The 19,833-nt window shown below is 57.0% G+C and overlaps 1 protein-coding gene across 4 annotated transcripts in view; it reads left to right on the top strand.

Moving 5' to 3' along the window:
* Nucleotides 1–19,833, top strand: part of ACOT7 (acyl-CoA thioesterase 7) — a 94,722-nt gene that overhangs the window by 43,164 nt on the left and 31,725 nt on the right. For all 4 annotated transcript variants that reach the window (XM_059135155.1, XM_059135154.1, XM_059135156.1 and 1 more), the window contains exons 5-6: nucleotides 1,682–1,796; nucleotides 6,181–6,267. In XM_059135155.1, coding sequence (XP_058991138.1) covers nucleotides 1,682–1,796; nucleotides 6,181–6,267 — 202 coding nt within the window. The remainder of the gene's footprint in view (nucleotides 1–1,681; nucleotides 1,797–6,180; nucleotides 6,268–19,833) is intronic.

Genomic DNA, 19,833 nt, shown 5'->3' with positions numbered 1-19,833 from the left:
GCTCACACGGCCAGGATTTATGAGGCTCGGGAGGTTGGCTGGTCCTTAAAAAATATCTCTTTAAAAGGCATTTCTAGAGGACACTTGAGTGCAGCTGTGAATTTCACCGGATAGGTACAGCACAGACTCTGCTTGCACACTCTTGACTGTGGACAGTGGGACAGGAGGCTGCGGTTTATTTATGGAGGAAAAGGTTGAATTATCCACCGTAACTTAAACACTTGGGGTTTGTTTCTTTTCTTTTTTTTTTTTTTTAGTGTGGGGTTTGTTTCTTTTGAACAGACTCCTCAGCTCCTTTCTTGGCCTCCTTGGGAGACAGGTTCTCAAGCCTCAGATCATGGTAATTAAGTCACAGACTGGTGTTCCAACCCTGTGCGATTTGGAGCAGAGCCATGAGCAGGAAATCAGGATGTTTAAAACGGGCTTTTGAAAGAAGGTCCAAAATTGTCATCTAAAGTGAACTGCCCAAGTCGGAGAGGCTGTAGCGGGGCGTGGAGAGGGGCCCATGGGGCCCTTCGTGCAGAAGCTTCTCCATCGGGTCTGCTGGAAATGCCACCGGAGGGAAGGCAAGGGGAGATGTCGGAGCTAACGGAGGGGAGGCTGGCTGGGCGTGGTCGGCAGGGAGGGAGAGGGGCCTCGGGGAAGCTGGCCACCGAGGACCGGGCCTGCGGCTTTTCCAAGGGGTCCCACACAGAGGGCTTGTGTATGTGTCCTCCACTGGGCTTGGGGACAGGGCCCTTGCTGTCACATCAGCGAAACCCAGCATCTCCTCCTGTGCCCTTTGAAACCCATTTTTGTGCCAAATTTTATATTCATGTTTATTCTTAACTTCTTGGGTCCGAACACCTGTGATCCATGATGACAGCATCGGTGGGACTGTCGTAGCTTTCGTGTGCGTTCCCGCAAGTGTGCAGCCTGTCGGGCAGGCTGGGAGGTCTGCGGGGGCGGGTCGTATTGAGGGGAGAGCAGGAAACCTGTCGGTTTCCCATGATTCTGTACTGTGTCGGGGACAAGTCCTAGGAAGGAAGGGGCACGTGTAAAACGTGACAGAGGTTGTTGACGGGACGTTTGAACGGCAAAGGGCTGATGCGTTCAGTACTGAGTCCATCCCCCAAGTCCTGTTAGGCTGAGAAGTTGGGCTAATGCAGTCGGAGGGGAAATATGGCTCCTTGGAAACGTGGCACATGGCCTGGGAGAACTTTTCTACACGTGGACATGAAAACAACGGAGGAAACACAAAGTAAACGCTTGAGTCCGCTTATCTCTGGATACATGCAATTTTCACCTTCTCTATGTTTATATTTTTATATTTATTTATTTTTAAAAAAGATTTTATTTATTTGGCAGCGAGATCACCAGTAGGCAGGGAGGCAGGCAGAGAGAGAGGGAAGCAGGCTCCCTGCTGAGCAGAGAGCCCGATGCAGGGCTCGATCCCAGGACACTGAGATCATGACCAGATCCGAAGACAGAGGCCCAAGCCACTGAGCCCCCCAGGCGCCCCCGTTTTTATTGATTATATTAAGTCTTCCCAGGACAGGGATGGGTAGCTGCGGTTGCGTGCCCGGAGACCATGCCAGGAGAGACTTGAGGCTGGGGGGCCGAGCCATGCCTGTGCAGAGAGGGTGAGGGCCGGGAGGCCAGGCTCGCTGCTGCTGGCCTGACCGCGCACTCCTCTCGGCAGTACTCCCGGCAGGAGCAGGAGGAGGAGGGCCGGAAGCGGTATGAGGCCCAGAAGCTGGCGCGCATGGAGACCAAGTGGAGGAACGGGGACATCGTCCAGCCTGTCCTGAACCCAGGTAAAATCTGGGGTGCAGGGCGGGGGGTTCACTTCTGCTGGCAGGTGCCGGATGCGGCAGGCTCCAGAGCACTTTCCCCTTGGGGTCGGTGCAGCCCCTCACTGTGGATGTGGTCCTCACAGCCCTATACCCTGTCCCTGCAAACCCGTTCCCAGTCGCACCGTCAGCGCTGAGGGGGCGGGACAGCTCTGGGGGTCCCAGCAGGCCGTTGGAGTATGAGGCAGAGACCCCACTGCGTGGGCACACGGGACGAGCCTGTGCCGTCGTGTCCGTCCCGCAGGGTAGCTCAGGAGCACATTTTTATGGGGTTTCCAGCTCCTAAAAAACAGGCAAATGGCAGCAGCTCTTTCCACATTTCTCCTCACCAGCCTGGCCCTCACGTCTATGGGCCTACGGCTTCCCCTCAGGCCGGGGCCTCCGGGTCATTCCCTCCCATAGCCAGCGTCGGCCAAGTGTCTGCCCGGAACCCACACAGAGAGGTCCAGGCTGGTTTCCTTCCAGATGGGACTTTCCTCCCCAGTCCTTAGCAGGCCACTGCCCTGGGGCTCAGACCGTGCAGGGCAGGGTCTCAGGAGGTCTGTCCCCCTCAAGGCCACCGTGAACCACTGGGGTGTGTGTCTCCACCACACACACACGAATACACGTCATCCGAGGGGAGAGGATGCGAGAACATGCTGTGTTCTGTGTGGGGCTCCACGGGGTGAGCCCTCAGGGTGCCCCGGACACAGGTGTGTCTGAGTTCCACGTTTTGGTCCTTGACAGCCGAGGACCTGTCCCGAGTAATCCCTTCCTCGCTGATGTGCCCCCGTGTGCCCTGGGCCCCCCTCCCCCCATGCTATGCCCCAGCTCCCGCTAACCAGGATGACGGTGGACTCCAGGACACAGACTGGACTGGGTTTCTGGTCCCCCCGTCTGCCTGCCCAGGCTTCAGGCCACATCCAGCATCAGGGCAGGGGGGCTGGTGACCACCCAGCAGCTGTGTGAGTGAGGACGGGACCACCTGGGTTCGTCGGCAGCGCCTGCGTAGTGCGCGCAGGATTCTGCAAATCTTTCTGTGCCCTCACGCGCATCTCCCCCTTATCCTCCTCACTCTCCAGCTTCAGCCTGCCCACAGCAAAGGCCGGTTGCCTGTGAGTGGGGGAGTCTTCACTGTCTTTTCACATCTGCTTCGCAGCAGACGCCAAGATGATAAATTACTTGTTAGTATTCGTAAGACAGAATGTTGCTGGAATAGATGATCGGTTTCTAACACAGTCACCCAGAAGATGGGCCTGGGGTCACTCCTGATGGTGGAGGGTGGCGACCATGCCAGACCCGGGCTCTGCTCTCGTGGCGGGGGCAGGCAAGCCTGCTGGTCAGGCAAAGACATGGGAGACTGCCAAGTGATGTAGGGAGAGGCGATGTCTTAGGAAAGGTACAAAATTGGTGCTGAAGGTATTCTGGAACAGAGAAGCTGGAGGGGCTGAATGGCAGCCCTCCCCCTGAAGACCTGTTGTGTCCTGCCCATCCCCCATTCTGGACTCTTATTTGCAGAAAGGGTGTTTGTTACGATTAAGTTAAGGATCTCAGAACGAGGTCATTCTGCATTACCCAGCTGGGTCCCTAACGCAGGGACCAGCGACTGTTCTCATTAGACAAGAGGGGAGAGACGGTGTCAACCCAGTGGCAGCAGGGAGGGGCTGGGAGGAAGTCTGGGCGCCAGGTGGGGGCTGCTGGGGCGCTCCTCTCTGTGGGCCCTTTCTGGCGAGTGCTTGGGGTGGGAGCCAGTCCTGGATGCCTCCTCTCTCTGGGAAACAATATAACACTTACGGTTTCCAGCCTAGGTCCCCTCATGCAGGGGGTTATTTATTTCCTGTTTGCTCTCCTGCCTGACTGTGAATCGGATACATAACACTTCTCAGAATCTATTACCCTCCAATGCTTTAGTCAAAGGAGATATTCTGCACCTCAAGATTTCTTTTCTTTTTTTTTTTTTTTAAAGATTTTATGTATTTGAGAGAGAGAATGCACAAGAACACACACGAGCTGGGGGGAGGGAGAAGCAGGCCCCCCACTGAGCAGGGAGCCCAAAGTCGGCTTGATCCCAAGAGATCCCATGAGACCATGACCCGAACTGAAGGCAGATGCTTATCCAACAAAGCCATCCAACGCCCCAGAATCTGCTTTTTCTTCTTTTTAAAAAGATTTTATTTTATTTTATTTATTTTTTATTTATTTGTCAGAGAGAGAGAGAGAGAGTGAGTGAGCACAAGCAGGGAGAGCAGCAGGCAGAGGGAGAAGCGGCCCCCCGCTGAGCAGGGAGCCCGATGCCATGCTGGGCTCCATCCCAGGACCCTGGGATCACGACCTGAGCCAAAGGCATGCTTAACCCACTGGGCCACGCAGGCATCCCCAAAATCTCGTTTCTTGATAGATTTTTACAAATTTTTATTTTTAGTTTTCTGTGTTCCAATAAGAATGCATCTTTCTCAGATGATTAGCTTAGGGACTGGCTTTTAAATGCTTCTTAAGGCAGTCACATGCCCATTCCTTGCTGTTTTTGAATGTGCCCTGCATTTCTGACCTCAGTGTCCTTGAAGAACTGGCCTCACCCTGGCAGGGCGGGGCTGGGCCTCTGCAGCCAGGCCTCCCGGGCCCAGAGGAGGGCAGGATGGGGTCCCCAGGACCCGCCAGCGGGGCAGGCGCTCAGCAGAGCGTGGGGTCGGCACTGGGGTCTTTGGAGCACTCCGGCCCCTTCCTGCAGGAGGCCCCCGCCACCCCCCGTATCTGCAGCCCTCTGTCAGGGTTGACATCAGAGCCCTGTCTGGGCAGGCTGTTGCCTAGGAGCTCCCTCGCGGGCTTGACCTTATCCTTCAGGTGTCCTTTCAGGGAGTCTGGGAGTTCTTCAAAACCCAGCTTTTTGTTTTGTTTTGTTTTGTTTTCTCCATCCGACAAGAGAAAATACAATTACCTTGAACTGTTTGATCCACAGCCATCAGAGGTCCAGCTTTGAGCATGGAGGGACTGCGTGGCCATTGGAGCCGTTTGGGGGCAGTCGGGTTGATGACAAAGAACCCAGCTCCGGCTGCTGGGCTGGGCCCAGGCTCTGCCCCTGCGTGGTCAGCCCGACCACAGCCGCCCCCAAGAGTGCTTGGTGTGCATCTGGAGTCTCCTAGGATCTGACCAGGCCCCATCTTCCTGCGCCCATCAGCATTTGTTCTGGGGAGAGAGCGAGGCAGTGAGGGACACGTTGTGGAGACTTGAGCTGCCCAGGTCTGAGTCCTACCTGCGCCTCCATGGGGACTTAATCTCTGCCACTGTTCCCAGGCTGTTAACAAAGGAGAGGGGAATTCTGGGTATGTTTATAGCCGTGTTGACTCTCCCGTTGCTGCCCTGGGGACATCACTCGCATTCTGGGTGCTGCCATGATCTTGAGATCCAAACACTAGGTGCCCTGCCAGCCTGTGCCATGTAGCCACCGCCACTGCGGAACCCTGGGACCTCAGTGCCCGAGCTCATAGAGGTTTATTTCTCATGAAGTCCAAACCGGCTGTTCCTGATCAGGGGGTGTCCTGCAGGTGGGGCGGACTCGTAGCTCTGCGTCTTGAACAGGTAGCTTTTGGGGTTACCTCGGAAGGGGAAAGGTCAGGGGCTTCCCCATCTGGGGTTCGCATGGGTCGGGCTGAAAGCAGGTAGCGTTCCGCTCACACCTCTCTGGCAGGAAGGCGGCCTGCCGAGGAGGCCAGGCAGCATGGTCTGGTGTGCGTGGAGAAAGTGAGGAGAAGGGTCTGCCCAGTCCTGCCGGCTGATCACCACGTCCTGTTTCCTTCCCACGCCCACGTGGGGCATTTCACCCTGAACCTGTCCAGCCACTGCCTGACCTCAGGGATCAGAGTCTTGGATTGCATGTGGTTCCCGCTGGGTTTAGAGGTGGTACCTTGTGGGCCAGTGGCTGGAGAGCAAACCACGGGTCCCCTGCGCCAGCATTGTGTCCACACTGTGCTCCCGGGGCTCGTGTGCTGGTGGTGGGTGCTGCGTCTGTGATTGTTTACAAAGTTGGGAGTGAAAGTCAGAAGACCCGACTGTCCAGATGGAGGGTCACTGCAGCCCTGGGAGCGTGTAACCCCGAGGTATTGACTGGCTGCCTCTGTCTCGGGAGCGGGCCTCCTGGGCACACTGGTGTCCCCAGGAATAAGCACCATGACCCGCTAACAGAGGGGTTGATGAGCCCCTGGAAGCCTTTCCTTTCACGGACCAAAGCACGTGGAGACCGCAGTTGTCCTTGGAGAACTCTCACCTGAGCGGCCGGCACCTGGACGCCCTCCATGGCCGCGCAGACATCGTGGTGCTCAGTTGCGGGCATCGAGCTGTCTCATGGCCTAACCCCACTCCTTTGCCGTTCCAGAGCCCAACACGGTCAGCTACAGCCAGTCTAGCCTGATTCACCTGGTGGGGCCTTCCGACTGCACCCTGCATGGCTTCGTGCACGGAGGTAAGGAGTCCGCGGATGCTGCTTGCTCACGTCTCTGTCTCCGGGAGCCAGGCAGCCGTCTGACCCGGTTTAGGCTCCTGTGTTTGATGAAGCAGAAGTTTAAACTTTTAAGAGGCTGCATGATAAATTGCTGAAATACAGTCGGCGCCGGTTTTTTAAATTGGAAACGAAAGTGAGGTGGCTGGCTCTCCTGACAGAGGGTCACACACAACCCTAGAAGCTGAGAACCACAAGGTGTGTAGTGGCCTCGGGTTGGGGCAGGGCCGTTTGGGGCAGTGATGTCACCAGAGAGTAACAGTGTGACCCGTTACTGAAGCAGGGCTGCTGCGGCATGTTTTTGGCTCTGACGTTCTCATTTATTTCTTCCTCTGGTCAGATTCCACCTTAAACAATGTAGACCTTGAAGTTCCTAGCTTGGGAAATATAGGGGACTTAGCCCCAGGTTCACAGCGGGACACTTTTTACTTTAATGGAGAATTGATTGATAGATTGTAATTTAGAGAAAACACTAAGCATGGGCACAGTGCCATTCACTTAAGCTCTTGCCTCCAAGGCCGGGAGTACCAAGATCTTTTTTCTTTTCCTGTCAGAAAACTCCTATTCATCCTTCAAAACCCAGCTCAAATGGTACCACTCTGTGCAGGGTATGTTGATATTTCCACCCAGGGCGGCTCAGGGCAGTGCTCGATCTTACTTTGTGTAGGTTCTAGGACTTCATACAGCGTCGAGCAGTCGCTCTCCTGAGGTGCATTCCATGAGCGGGAGGCACAGATCACATCCACGTTGAGGAATACGGGATAATAGGTCCTGGGCCTGTTGGAGTCAGAGAGTGCGCCCCAATTTGAGAAATACTTTTAAAGTTTGCTTCTTTTTTTTAGCTAATCCTCTTTGGTGTTTTTGTCTTTTTTTTTTTTTAATTTCACGATTGTTTTCCTCCTTCAACTAAACGTTGGCTGCAGTGTCCTTTAATCCGATTAACTTAGATCCTACCCATGAAACTGGTACTGCCCAGGCCCAGGTCTGTGGTGGTGGTCAGAGCATCTTTGTACCCCAAGGACAACTGTGACCCCATAAGCTTGCTTGTCTGCTTTTCCTCACCAGCCCTTGCCTGCCTCCTGGAAGTGGGAGGCCCCTCTTCTGAGCGCCCCATCCGGAGCCCAGACCCCATCACTTTCAGCCTCACTGAGCTCCATTCCACCTGAAATCAGTGAAGCTGTGCCAGAATTTTTGCTTGTCTTGTCCGTATGTTGGAATTTTGGGAGAGGTGGCATCTCCACACTTCGCTGTCTCCTGGTTGACAATCCGGTCTCCCTCCACACATGCTGGACGGCGTGAGTGAGGGAATCGCTGCAGATCTAGGACCCGTGCTCTGTCACAGAGCCTGAGCTGCTTCCTTCGAAGTAGGCACGTTTCTTTAAGAAGCACGTTTAAGGAACATTTATGCTGGCTTTGTGGTATTTAATGCCTATTTTAGTAGAGGTTTTTGTGCCCACAAGTTTAAAAAAAAAAAAAGAAAAAAGCCAAATATTTTCCCCAAGTGCAGTCATCTCTAAATAGTGCCTAGTAAGTCACCAGGAGCGAGTGAACAAAATAAACGCCACGCTGAAAACACCTGCAAAGACCTGGGATTTCACAGCGTTTTCCTACGGAGAGGAAGCCCGCAGTGCGAGGGGTGTCTGAACGCGCGTCTCCATCAACGTCCTCTCTAATCTGTAGCTCAGTCAAGCCAAGTACAGGAAATCGTGAGCTGAGATGGAGGCTAATTCGTCTTTTATCCAGTAATTCTGGACCGTGTATATGTCTCTGAAAAACTCTCGCCCTGTCCGGTTTTCTGTGCCTTTCACACACTGGACAGTGTCAGCCTTGCAGCTCGGCCCGTCCCAGCACCTAAGAGCGCACGACGCGGACGCTGACTGTGCTGAACTGGGGCGGGGGGGCGGCCCCAGATGGGAGGCAGGAGTGTGGTCCGGTGCCCCGTCTTTTGTCCTGTCCTGGGTGCGCGGACAAGCTGTCCAGGGATTCACCGAGGGAAGCAGGAGCCGAGGGCAGCAAGCCAGAGGACATAGAGGACGTTGGTCCCATGCCGGGAAGGAGGGCCGTCTGCATCTCTGTGGTTGTGGTCTCAGGGTCTCGGCCCGAGTTCCAGCCTGGCTTTGGGCTTCTGCCTTCCCCGAGCCCTGAGTGAAGCCGCGTGGGCCCTTCCTCCTCTTCTGGCCTCCTGTCCCCTCCGCTCCCCTGCTGTTGGTTGTATCCCCGAAGCGGTGACCTGGCGGTTACTTGGGGGGTGTTTAGGTTCATGCCACAGTGAAGACCTGATTATAAACTCATCCAGACGCCCATCCTTGATAAACAGAAGAGGAATTGCTGGTCCTTCCCGAACATACTAAAGTGCAGGCATCTGAGCCCCAAAGTGAGCGTCTTTCTCCAAGGCCAGGACGGAGGCGAGGGCCACCCTGTCATGCGTGTTCATGTGGCTTTGGGGATTGGAGCCGCTGGCATTAAACCAGAGGGACACTCGGAGGCCCCGGCACTGACAGAAAGGAGGGAAGGCTCTGTCTTTGCAGATGGCACAGTGACATACCTGGGCGACCCCAGAGATTCTGCGATGAAGATAACTCAGGTTATTAACTTTAGGGAAGCAGCAGCATCTAAAATGACCAATACTTGCCCAAAATAGAAAAACAACTTTTCGTTGTTTCTGTTTGTAGGCTTGTCTGTTGTCCCACATGTGTTTTGGGTTGAATTTTATTTATATCACGAAATACCACTTTTCAGTAATTTGCTGGAAAGGTGTAGGGCCAGTTTTGTCTGTTTGATTCGTCTTCTTCAAGGTCTTGTTCTTGTCTTCCGTTGGTTCCGGAGACAATTGCTGCTGCTTTCTTCCTCTGGGACGCTCCCTGCCTGGTCCTCTGTCGGCTCTCCCATGCGGGCTGGAAGGGGGTCGTTGCTCAGCATGGCCCGCATGCGACAATGGCGGGGGGCTCCCTGGGGGTCACCCGGCGTCACTCAGGGCAGGCTGGAGGAAGTGTCTCCGCCGTGAATTCTTCACTTCTGAACCTCTGGTGGCCTTGGATGTTTCTTGGGCGCTTTAACAAACCTTATTAACTAGTTTAAACCAAGGTATCCTACGGGAGGATCCAAAATGGCTTTTGCCAAAATGCAGCTGCCCCATCCTCACTTCATGGGGGCCACAGCTCTGGCCGTGCTCCTGGCTTGTGGCTCTGTCTCTCTGGGGGTCACTTGGTGGGCCGGCCGCAGACTCATCGCATCGCCGTGTCTCCCACCCGCTCCGAACACCCAGCCCCCGTTGCCCTGTGGAATGCCTCTCGGTGTAGTTACACCTGCCGGACAGCCGTGCAGGATGCGTTTCCTTGCAGAGGGCCCCCCTCCGCTCCCCGCAAGATGGACTGCTCTGCCTGCACTGCCCTGTGCTGGTCATCCTCACAGAGTTTGTTTTCTGGTGGCTTCCTAGGGAAGGCGTATGTCAGCCGGATGAAAGGCTCAGCGGCTGTGCGGAAGGCCCCACATAGTGGCTTCCACCAGACAGACGACAGCTGCGCCCTGTGGGATGACGAAGCTGTAAGATGTCCAGGGCTCCTCGGGAAGCTCGCTGGTGTTGGCGACCCAGGCTCCCTCTGCCCAGTCTGCCATCCCTGGAGTGGCCCCATTTGGGTGGTGGGGGGGCATGTGGTGGCACCAGTGTTCCAGCCCGGAAGGCCGGGGGGCTCCCAGGAAGCGGCACCAGCCGCTCGTGTCTGCTGGTGGGTCTAGCTGGCCAGACGTGTCAGTCAAACTCGAGAGCTGCTGTAGGAGAGAGGGAGAAGTCATTGGGGGGCAGTCTCTGTGGGGGCCTCAGGAGTAGTTTTTCTGGATTTGGCATATGTCGAGCGTTTCCTGGCTGGGTGTGTCATTGTCTCCCCAGGGCTTGGAGGCATCGGTGCTCCTCTTTCGGCAGCCAAGATCCCCGTTCCGAGATGTGGGGAGTCTGTGGTTCTCTCCTCTGCTCTCTGGCTGCACCTCGGCCTGTCCCTCTTCCCTGAGCCTCACGGCTCGCTCTGGCCTCTGCCCTGGGCCCATCCACAAGCTTCCTGCGCACTGCCTTCCCCAATAACATGGAATTGAGAGGTCCGCGTTTCCTGGGCTCCTCTCCTTTGCAGTGGCACCCCCCCCGCCACCCCACCCCCCCCACAACCCACGCTGCTCTCCTGCCCCGGAGCCTGCTCTGAACAACCGCCCCCCCACCCGGGGGGGTTCAGAGCAGCCCAGCTGTCCGGAGTCTGGGGACCGCGCTGGGGAGGTTCAGAGCAGCCCAGCAGTCCCGAGTCTGGGGACCGCGCTGGGGGGTCCCGGCTCCATCCCTGCAGCTTTCCACAGCCTCTTACACCTCAGTGCGCCCCCCTCTGGTGCGTCTCCGTTCTGCCTTTTCTGCCTTTTCCTCCGAGTCAGTGCTTCTTTCGGGCTTCCGACCTTCTTCCCACCCACTTGCGGGTGTCCGCCCCAGGGGCCAGCTCATCCTTCCCGTGGTGTCTGTCGGTCCACTTTCCCGAGAGGTCGTGGATTGTGGTCTCATCCTCGCCGCCTGTCTGGATCGCCAGGGCCCTCAAAAATGCAGATGCCCGCCTCACCCCCCTGCCCCCCAGTTGGACCAGGTGCCCTGTGGAGGCCGAGTGCTGGGGTCCTGGTGATTCTGACAGACGGGTCAGCCCATGAGTTACCAGCAGCTGCTGGGAACGTGCGGCCCTGGGGAGGAGGCCACAGCTCGGAACAGTGAACCGTGCTCAGACCCGGCGCCCAGAGTGTGTCCTGCCTCGGAACACTATTCCCAGTGGTCCCCACTGTTCCCCGGCGTCCTTAAATGAGCAGCCAGTGCCGTGTCGTGCTAACGACTTACAAACTAGATGACAGAGAACCTTGTTCTTAAAGTTAATTATTGTTGTCCTCTTAATAACCCTGTGGAAAACCCCAGAAAGGAAGGAAGTTTACAGACTCAGGGAAGGGTGTTGGGGGCAGGCAGAGCTCTGTTCTGGATGATTGGCCCCGACTGCACCTTCCAGAGCTTCTGTGAGGGGTGGACCTGCGGGGCCCTCGACCCAGGGGCTGACCTGGGTGATGCCAGTCGCCTCTCTGCTGCCTGTCCCGGACCTCTAGGAGGGGGCGTGGGGTTGTCTGTGGTAGGGATCTTGTGTTCACAGTCACATCTGGTTCTGAGTAAAAACTGCCTCTGCTCCAAGACGAGAAGGCAGCAGCGTGGCGGTGAACTGGGGCTGACCTGGTTTCCTAAACTTGTCTGTCCCTCAGCAGTCATCTTGGTGCCTGTTAGGAACACAGATTCCTGGGCCTTCTCCAGGAGGCTGTGATGAGCTGGTCTGGGCCCTGGCCTGGGGACCTGCATTTTGATACAAATGGCCTGGTGGTTCTCGTGATTCGGGGCTCCCAGAGACTCCCAGGGAGGGGCCTTTGTCTCAGTGCCCCCAGCGACTATGCCCTCTCACCCATTCCCCCAACCTCTCAAGAACATTGGACGCCCACCCCCCTCCAAGTCCTCTCCCGGGTTCATGTCTCCCCACACCAAATCTGTGCTGGGGCCAGAGTGCCCGAGTGTGGACAGAGGCCAGACCCCACCCCGAGAAGCCTCCAATAAGTCCGGGGCAGGCCCCGGCATCTGCATAGTCAAGCGCTTCCCAGATGACTGTCCCCATGCCGACAGTGAGGGCTTCTGGGAGCCTTCCTGAATCGCAGGTCGCCCCTGTCGCCTGAGGCCTGGGTGCCTTTGCTCCCCCACATCAGTCCCGGACCTTCTCCTCCTTCTGCATCTTTTCTCCTCATGCCTCACCCGGCCCCGTGGCCTCTGATAAATTCGTTCTTCCCTGCTCGAGTGGTCTCGATGTCTCCCCTGGCAGCGGCCCCGCGGACCTGGCCTTTCTCGGCCTTTCTCCACGCGGCTGTTCGCGCCACTTCTGTGCAGTGCATGAGGACGACGCCCGCTGGAACAGCGTGGCTGTCCTCACCGGCCCACCCGGGCCTCATAGCCTCCCTTTCCGTACAGGGGTTTGGAGAGGGCGGATTAAATGAGATGATACGGGGTAAACCGCCGGCACGTAGGGAACACTTCGTAAAGGCTGGTGGCGGTTACAAACCGCAGGCCCTTGAGCAGTGCGGGTTTGAACCACCCGGGTCCTCCTATGTCTGGATTTTTTTCAACAAAGACAGGACAGCGTGTCTCCTCCTTGGGATTCTCATGTCATTTTCTTCCTCTTTGCTGACTTTGCCGCACGGCACCGTGTACGATGCAGTTGACACACACAGCCCGTGTTAGTCCACGGGTCCTGTGGGGGGGGGCGCGTGCTCAGCGGTGAGCTGCTCGTAGTTAGGTTTGGGAGAGTCGAAAGTTACGGGCGGGTTTGTGAGGGGATCGGCATGCGTAACCCCACCGTGTTGTTCCAAGGTCAGCTGTAATATTTACTTGGTTTACTAGCTTTAGTCCAGACGCAGAGGGAACACGGAGAGCACGTGCTCTTTTCTCCCATCCAGGGAGGTGTTTGTAAGATACGTTTACGTGGGCACAAAGCGCATCTTAACGGTAACAGGAATGTAGCCACCTGTGAGTCAAGCCCGTCCTCTAAATGGAAGAGTCAAGTCCGGGCTTCTGGACAGTCCAGAGCCGCAAATAGCAGAAAGAAGAGCGTTTCCTGTCAAAACTCGGGTTTGGCTAAAGATACTCTCAGAGGAGAGAGTGGGTCACTTGGAACTTGTGCTACCTAAAAAGAAAAATTAAAAATAACTGAGTGCTAGAATTGGAAAAAGAGCAGCAGATCCACCCCCAGGATGGAGGGGGACGGGGGCGGCAGCAGGCCCGGCTGTGCACGCATCTTAGGACCCCCCCCCCCCCCCGCCCGCTGCTGTCCCCGCCCTGGTCCCACCTCCCAGCCATGGGACCTGAGAATGTTGGGCTGTCCGAGCCCGGCCCCCTTCCTGTCCTCCCCAGGTTGCGGGGTCCTGGGGCCCCACACGTCCGGCATCTCCCCTCCCTGACCTGCCCCAGGCAGCACATCACTCTCGGCAAAGCCTGACTCTGCAGCCGCAGCTCTCCTGGCGCAGGTCCCGCCGCTGCCTGCAGGACGCTGCCCCGCCTCGTCGCTGCCCTCGAGACCGTCTTTCCCTAAGCGCGCCTCTTGCTTTTCTTTCTCCATATCTTTGCTCGGCCTCTCCTCACCCGCGTCCATTCTGTGTGCCCAGCCCTCATGCCGTCTCCTCCCTGGTGCTCCAGGAGCCCCGTCTCCCCAGGGAGGAGCAACCTCCCCTTCCTCCTTCTGCCTCCTCACGTGCGTGTTTCTCTCTTACACATTTCGGTCTTTCTGTCACTTCGAATGGTGGCGATATTCTCAGGTGTTTATTTCCTGGAGGTGGCAAGCTTTCCTGTCCTGACTTCCTCCGTTCCCAGCCACTTCGCAGAGAACCTTATGCATGGAAGGAACTTGGTGTCCGCTGAGTGAGCGAAAGACGTCATTCGGAAAGGTGGTTGGAGTTGATGCTGCTCACTAGCTGTGTCCTGAGCCATTAGCGGTTTGTCTCAGAATCGCAGCTCGTAAATCCAGCTGAGTGTGGCGCTCCAGCCTCCTTAGATCAAGCTCCAGACGGGGCCCCAGTCGACGGGCACTTGGAGGACAGGCTGGGCTTTCCAGCACGCAGAGGCAGCGGCGTGCTGCAGGGGAGCCCACGTCCATATGCCTGATCCTGCCTGGCACTCGGCTGGAGTGTGGGGTGGCCGCCGACCCCTCAGCTGGACCCATTCTGCCTCTGTTGCCGAGGCCAGCGGTCTGGTCGGTTTCAGCCATGGCTGCACCCCGGCCGCGGAGCCCGTCAGCCGGGAAGGGACGCCTGACACAGGGAGCGTGAGCACTGGTCGGCCCTGGGAAAGAATGCCTCGGTTTCAGAAAATAAGGGGCTGGGGTGAGTCATTTCCTAGCCTGTGCGTCCCCGTGAGTCTGCAAATAAGTTCATCTGTGGGGACCCCTGTCTCTAGCTCTAAGACACTCTGATGGTCTGTGCTGGGGCCCCCGATTTCTGGGGTGACCTTGCTGACCTGACGGGGCTCCCAGATCTGCAGCTGACTTGCTTTGGAAAAAGAATAACGGAATCGTGACTGTCATAAAACCTTTCTCAGTTGGAGTTACTGGGGTGCCACTTGTCACAGTGTCCTCGGTGTCCTCAAGCCAGCTGGGGAGGCCAGTCATCTCTTTCCTGGCTGAGCGGCCTCCCCGGGCCCCCGGGCCCCCTGCCATGCCTCCCCTCCCCTTCCATCTTGGTGCCTTGGTGAGCTGTCTGTCCTCCGTCCTCCTGGCTCTCTTCTCATCCTTTCTGGAACCTGCTCCCAACACTTCCCTCCTGTCAAGGAGCCCTCTGGCCCGCCATTGCCAAAGCCCCAGAGCAGGTCTTGGCGCGCACGGCTCGTGCAGCCCCTCCTCTCAGCCTCCCTCCCTAGGCCCCTTCCCTCCCCTCCTCGCGCCCATGGCCTTGGGGCCTCATGCTTGCTCCCTCCCTCGGGGACGCAGCTGGCCTCATGCTGCCCTGGGCCCTCGGCTCCCAGGTTTATCGCTGCAGCTGAGTCCCCTGGACCTCCTCTGGGATGGCTGATGGGCTCCCCCAGCGCTCCCCCTGCAGCGGTGGCCAGGCCACCCCCTCGGTCGTCTGGCCAGAATTCCCACAACCTTCCCGGACTCAGCTGGCTCTCTCTCGGGCTCTGCTCCCCATCTATCGGCCAGTCCTTTGGGCGCTACCTGCCAAACAGATCAGAATGGGAGCTCTCCCCACCAACACTGCCCCCTCCTGCTCCCTACTTCCACTGAAGTGGCCTCTTGCCTGACCCCTCAAGCGTGTCCTCTCTACACGGCAGCCTCATCTGTCCCTTCAGAGCAGAAGCACAGTCCAGCCCGGCCTGTTCCAGGCCCCGCAGCGGCTTCTGTCTCGCTCCCAGAAGAAGCCAGATCTGTCTTTCCTTCCTTTTTTGTAGAGGTAGGGGGAAGAGAGAGAATGTTAAGTAGGCGCCAGGCCCAGCGCAAGCCACATACAAGGCTGGATCCCGCGCCCTTGAGACCATGACCTGAGCCGAGATCAAGACTCGCTCAACCGATTGAGCCACCAGGCGCCCCAAAGTCCGAACTTATTTGTGCCGCGTCTGTCCTTCTGAGGCCTCCCTCCAAGAGGGCCTTCCCTTATGCCTCCCAGTCCTCCCCATCTTGTCCCCTCTCGCCCTCCTCTGGTCCCTCACTTTCCCAAGAAGCCTGGGGCCTTTCCAGCTGCGGGCTCTGCCGCCGCCGCTTCCTCTTCCCGGGCTGTCATTGTTCCCTCTGCTGAGCTTCTGCCACCCCGACAGCTGCCCAGCTGCTCCCCTTTCTCTGCAGGTCACTGGAGGAAAGGCGGGTCTTCCCGGGGCCCTGTGAAAGGTGGACCCCCTCCCCGATGTGCTCACGGGGTGCCCAAGCATTTACCACGCCCTAACAAACACCTGCCCGTTGGCTCCCCGCCCCACCCAGAGAGCAGGCTCACGGTGGGGGGCCTTGGTTTCATGGGCTCACTGCGGCATCCTCAGCCCTGAAAGCAGGGCCTGGAGCCGAGTAGACATGCAGGGTGCCGAGTGGATGACCTGGAGAGAGTGCGGGGCCGCAGCACGACGGCCGAGTCAGCCCCACGGAGGAGCATGTGCAGGACCGTGAGGCGCAGGCGTGCGGCAGAGCCTGACGCAGACACCGCGGGTCCGAAACACCCAGCAGCCAAGGGGCCTCGTGTGGCTCCCGGGGGTTCTGAGGCTGGGGGACTGCGCGGCTTAGCGGGGACCCGAAGGAGAAGGCGGCAGGGAGACAGGTGGTTCACAGGCGGAGACAAGCCTGGTGGCCCAAGCAGAGCCCGTCTGGGAGACAAGGTGCAGAAGGGGCCTCCCGCCCAGAGGCTCTTGTGCGCTTGGATTCCGTGGGGCGGTTGGGAATGAGCAGCGTTTTGCACCCGTGGGAGGAATCGATTTCACACAAAATACGGAACCAGGCACAGATGCTCCTTTCCAGTTTTATGGCCTCGTTTAGCCGGGGCCCCTGCTGTGTGGTAGACAGGGCGCCAAGCCCTCGGTCGGAGAGGAGGGAGAAAGCGGGGGGAGGCATGTTTCTGCCTTTTGAGGAACGGGTCTGGGGGTTCCTGGGGTCTGGGGGTGCCTGGGGTGAGGAAGCAAATGCTTTTTCGGGGCCCGGCCCCTTCGCGGCGCAGCCGAGTGCTCCTCCCGCTTCCCACTTTCTAAGGATCTTTGGTTTTGAAAATGTTCTTTGTAGCGAAAGCCCCACAGAGCAGCTTCATGACCACCCAGGTGGTTCCAGGATGCGGGGCCAGAGGCAGAAGCCCAGGTGAGTGGACCAGCCGGCCGCTCCCCGTCCTCCCCTCCAGGCTGACAGCGGGGTCTGTGCCGCCAGGTGGACCACCCTGCTCACGCCTGTCCCACGGACTGGTTTCCTCCTGCCCGCTGGCCCTCTCAGTGGCCTCTCCAGCCAGGGGCGTCTTCACCCAGAAATGTGTACGTTTTGCTTGAGAACCTCAGCTGTACGGCACCAGAATGTCCTTCTCTGTGGGTGTCCTGGGATCTTTCATCTTTGGTGCCAGAATTAATTAGCTTTTACTGCCCATTTAGCTGCATCGTTAGGGCCACTGATGTCCCCTAACAGTGTCTTTCCCATTTAGGATTACGAGCATAAATATTACCCTTCACCCTGACTCGAGTCTTTCCTCTGAGGAAACTGATGCCCCCGTGGAGTGGTTCTCGGCCTTCAGAGACGCGACCAGGCCCTGTGTGGCCCCCGGGACTCAGTCCGCCCTTCCCAGAGTGGGTAGCGGGGAGGGGGCTGAGCGTACAGGCCCGCTGATCCCTAATCTCCTTGGCGGTTGGGACAGGAAGCCGCCTGCCCTGCTTTCCCTGCTGCCTTGTTCGCAAGAGGGAAGCATCGATTCTCAAACAGCAGTGAACACATGCAGTTGTGACCTGACACAGAGCGAGAGCGGTGACCGCCAGGCAGCCCCTTTCCCTGGCCCCGAGGCGTGTGGGAGCCACGGTCCTGCTGTGCCTGAGGCCTCTGCCCAAGTTCCTGCTTTTGATATTCTAACGTTAGAACCCCATCCTCTTTATTACCCTGTGTATTAATTGCGACAAATAATCCTTACTAATTACCTTACCTAATACTCCCCTGACCCCTCCCGGCCCAGTCGCTTTTCACAGAGCTGCCCACAGGTGCTTCTGGAACCGGGCAGGGAGCCGTGGGACTGTCTGGGGAGGCTGTCACTCAGCCGGCTCCCAGAATAACCCGTTGCCATTGCGGAGGGGTGGGCTAGTTAAAATAGGATGAACTTACTATTGTTTTCTTAATATAGGAGCCTGGCACCCACACTCCGTCAGCTAGGATTAAATATAGAAACGGGGGCATCTCAAATCGCCACCCACGGGGCGGGCAGCGGCGGCGCTGGGCTGGGAGCTGCTAACTGCCGCTCTGGGTTTGTAGGCAAGCGTGACCCAGGCAGCCAGTCGGGCCTGAGAATAAACTTAAGCCTCTATTTTTAAGCCAGCCAACATGTTGTCGATACTTAAAAAACCTATGAGCAGTTAAATGTTAGATTCAAAAATATCTCTGGTGCCCGCTGTTTATGTGCGCGCTCGTGGCCGAGCAGGTCTCGTCTTCGTCCTTCCCATAATTCCTGACATGGGTGCAGCCTCTGAGGACAGCGAATCTACAATTTTGTTGTCATTTTTAAAATGGCGATTCCCGGGTACTCAGGACAGCACACGACAGACTGTAATTTGCCAAAGTGACGTCCCCGTCGCGGGCAGCCCCCAGTGTGCCGGCACGGGGAGAAACTGACCCGCTGTTCCGGCGGGACCCCGGCCGAGGCACGTTTTGGAAGGCTCGGGTACTCGATGTTTCACGGGCAAGTGTAGAAAAGGGAGCAGGAGGTAGGGAGTTCCGTGTCGAGGAGCGCAGGGGGCTTTCCCAGGGCGGGGAGTGTTTGTGTTTGACACAGTTTCTCTCTCTCTGGGGACAGGTCATAGCGTACTGCGTCTGCCGCCCTCGCTTTGCGGTACTTGTCCTTACAAATATGTCAGGACGGGACGAGATTTTTCATGGTCTTACGTCCACCTGGGCCACGTGACCTCGTGGCTGTCTCCCAGCCACAGATGACAGGAGCATCTCAGAACAGCCCCATACAGCGATGTGCCCCACGTGGGTTCTCTCCGTACTACGAAGACGGAGAGACAGCTTGAATTAACATCTTATTAGAATCTCGACTTTGGATCCACTCTCTTCCCTCTAAGCAGGCACCAGACTTCCCTTGACATGCAGGACCCTAGGGGGCCGTTGCCTCCAGCTCCGAAAGCCCCAGGACACCTCCTTTTTCTTTCTTTTTTCCCGGAGGAGGGGCAGAGGGAGGAGAGAGAGAATCCCAAGCAGGCTCCATGCCCAGCACAGAGCCCGACGCACAGCTCGATCTCACAACTGAGATCTCATAACTGAGCCGAAGTTAAGAGTCCTACTCTTCATGAGTCACCTGGGGGCCCTCAAAGAGACTTCCCTGATTCAAACACTTGAGTTCTGGACAGAGATTTTCCATGTAGTGAACCCTGAAGACTGCCTTGCTGTCACTTCCCGTTGAACCGGCTGTGGCCTCCGTGGGAGGTTCAGATTAATGGACGTGGTGAGAGCCTTCCTGCAGCTTGGACCCTGCGCCCCGAGGCTGTCCCCGGTGCAGCAGACCCCGAACTCTTCCCAGGCCTCCGCGTGTGGCCGTGTGAGATTGCCGCCCGGCCGCACCGCGCACTGCCCACATTCGTCTCTGTTGCCGGTGCCTGGGATAAATCCCCAAGTTGGGGCACAGTCTCGTAATGGACACCCATGGTGCGACCAGCCTCTCCCGTCTCTGGGCAGCAGAAGTCTGTGGGTTCAGTCCATGAGTCCTTTGCCATAAAATGCTGATTTTTTTTTTCTTTGTGAGGTTTGCAGCTAATCACGGTTCTCTCCCCTGTCCCAACTCAGATTTGTATGCTGGCTGTTAGGGTCTGGAGGAGGTTATCTTGTTTTAATTTTTAAAATTTAAATTAAATTAACATAATGTATTATGAGTTTCAGAGGTAGAGTTCAGTGATTCATATGCTGCATATAACGCCCAGTGCTCATCACATCACATGCCTCCTTGATGCCTGTCTCCCAGTTACCCCACGCCTCTCCCTTCCAGCAGCCTCCGTTGGTTCCCTAGAGTTAAAGAGTCTCTTAAGATTTTTCTCCCGCTCTGATTTCATCTTTTATTTTCCGCTGCCTTCCCCTATGATCCTCTGTCTTGTTTCTCCAATACCATATATGAGTGAAATTACATGACAGTTCTTTCTCTGATTGACTTGTCTTGCTTAGCATAATACCCTCTAGTTCTATCCCTGTCACTACAAATGCAAGATTTCATTTCTGATGGCTGTGTGATATTCCTTTGTAGATATCCCACATCTTTATCCATTTATCTGTTGTTGGACATCTGGCCTCTTTCCATAGT

The sequence above is a fragment of the Mustela lutreola genome, chromosome 10 (genome assembly GCF_030435805.1).
Source record: "Mustela lutreola isolate mMusLut2 chromosome 10, mMusLut2.pri, whole genome shotgun sequence".
NCBI lineage: Eukaryota > Metazoa > Chordata > Mammalia > Carnivora > Mustelidae > Mustela > Mustela lutreola.
This window is presented reverse-complemented; position numbering and strand designations above follow the sequence as displayed.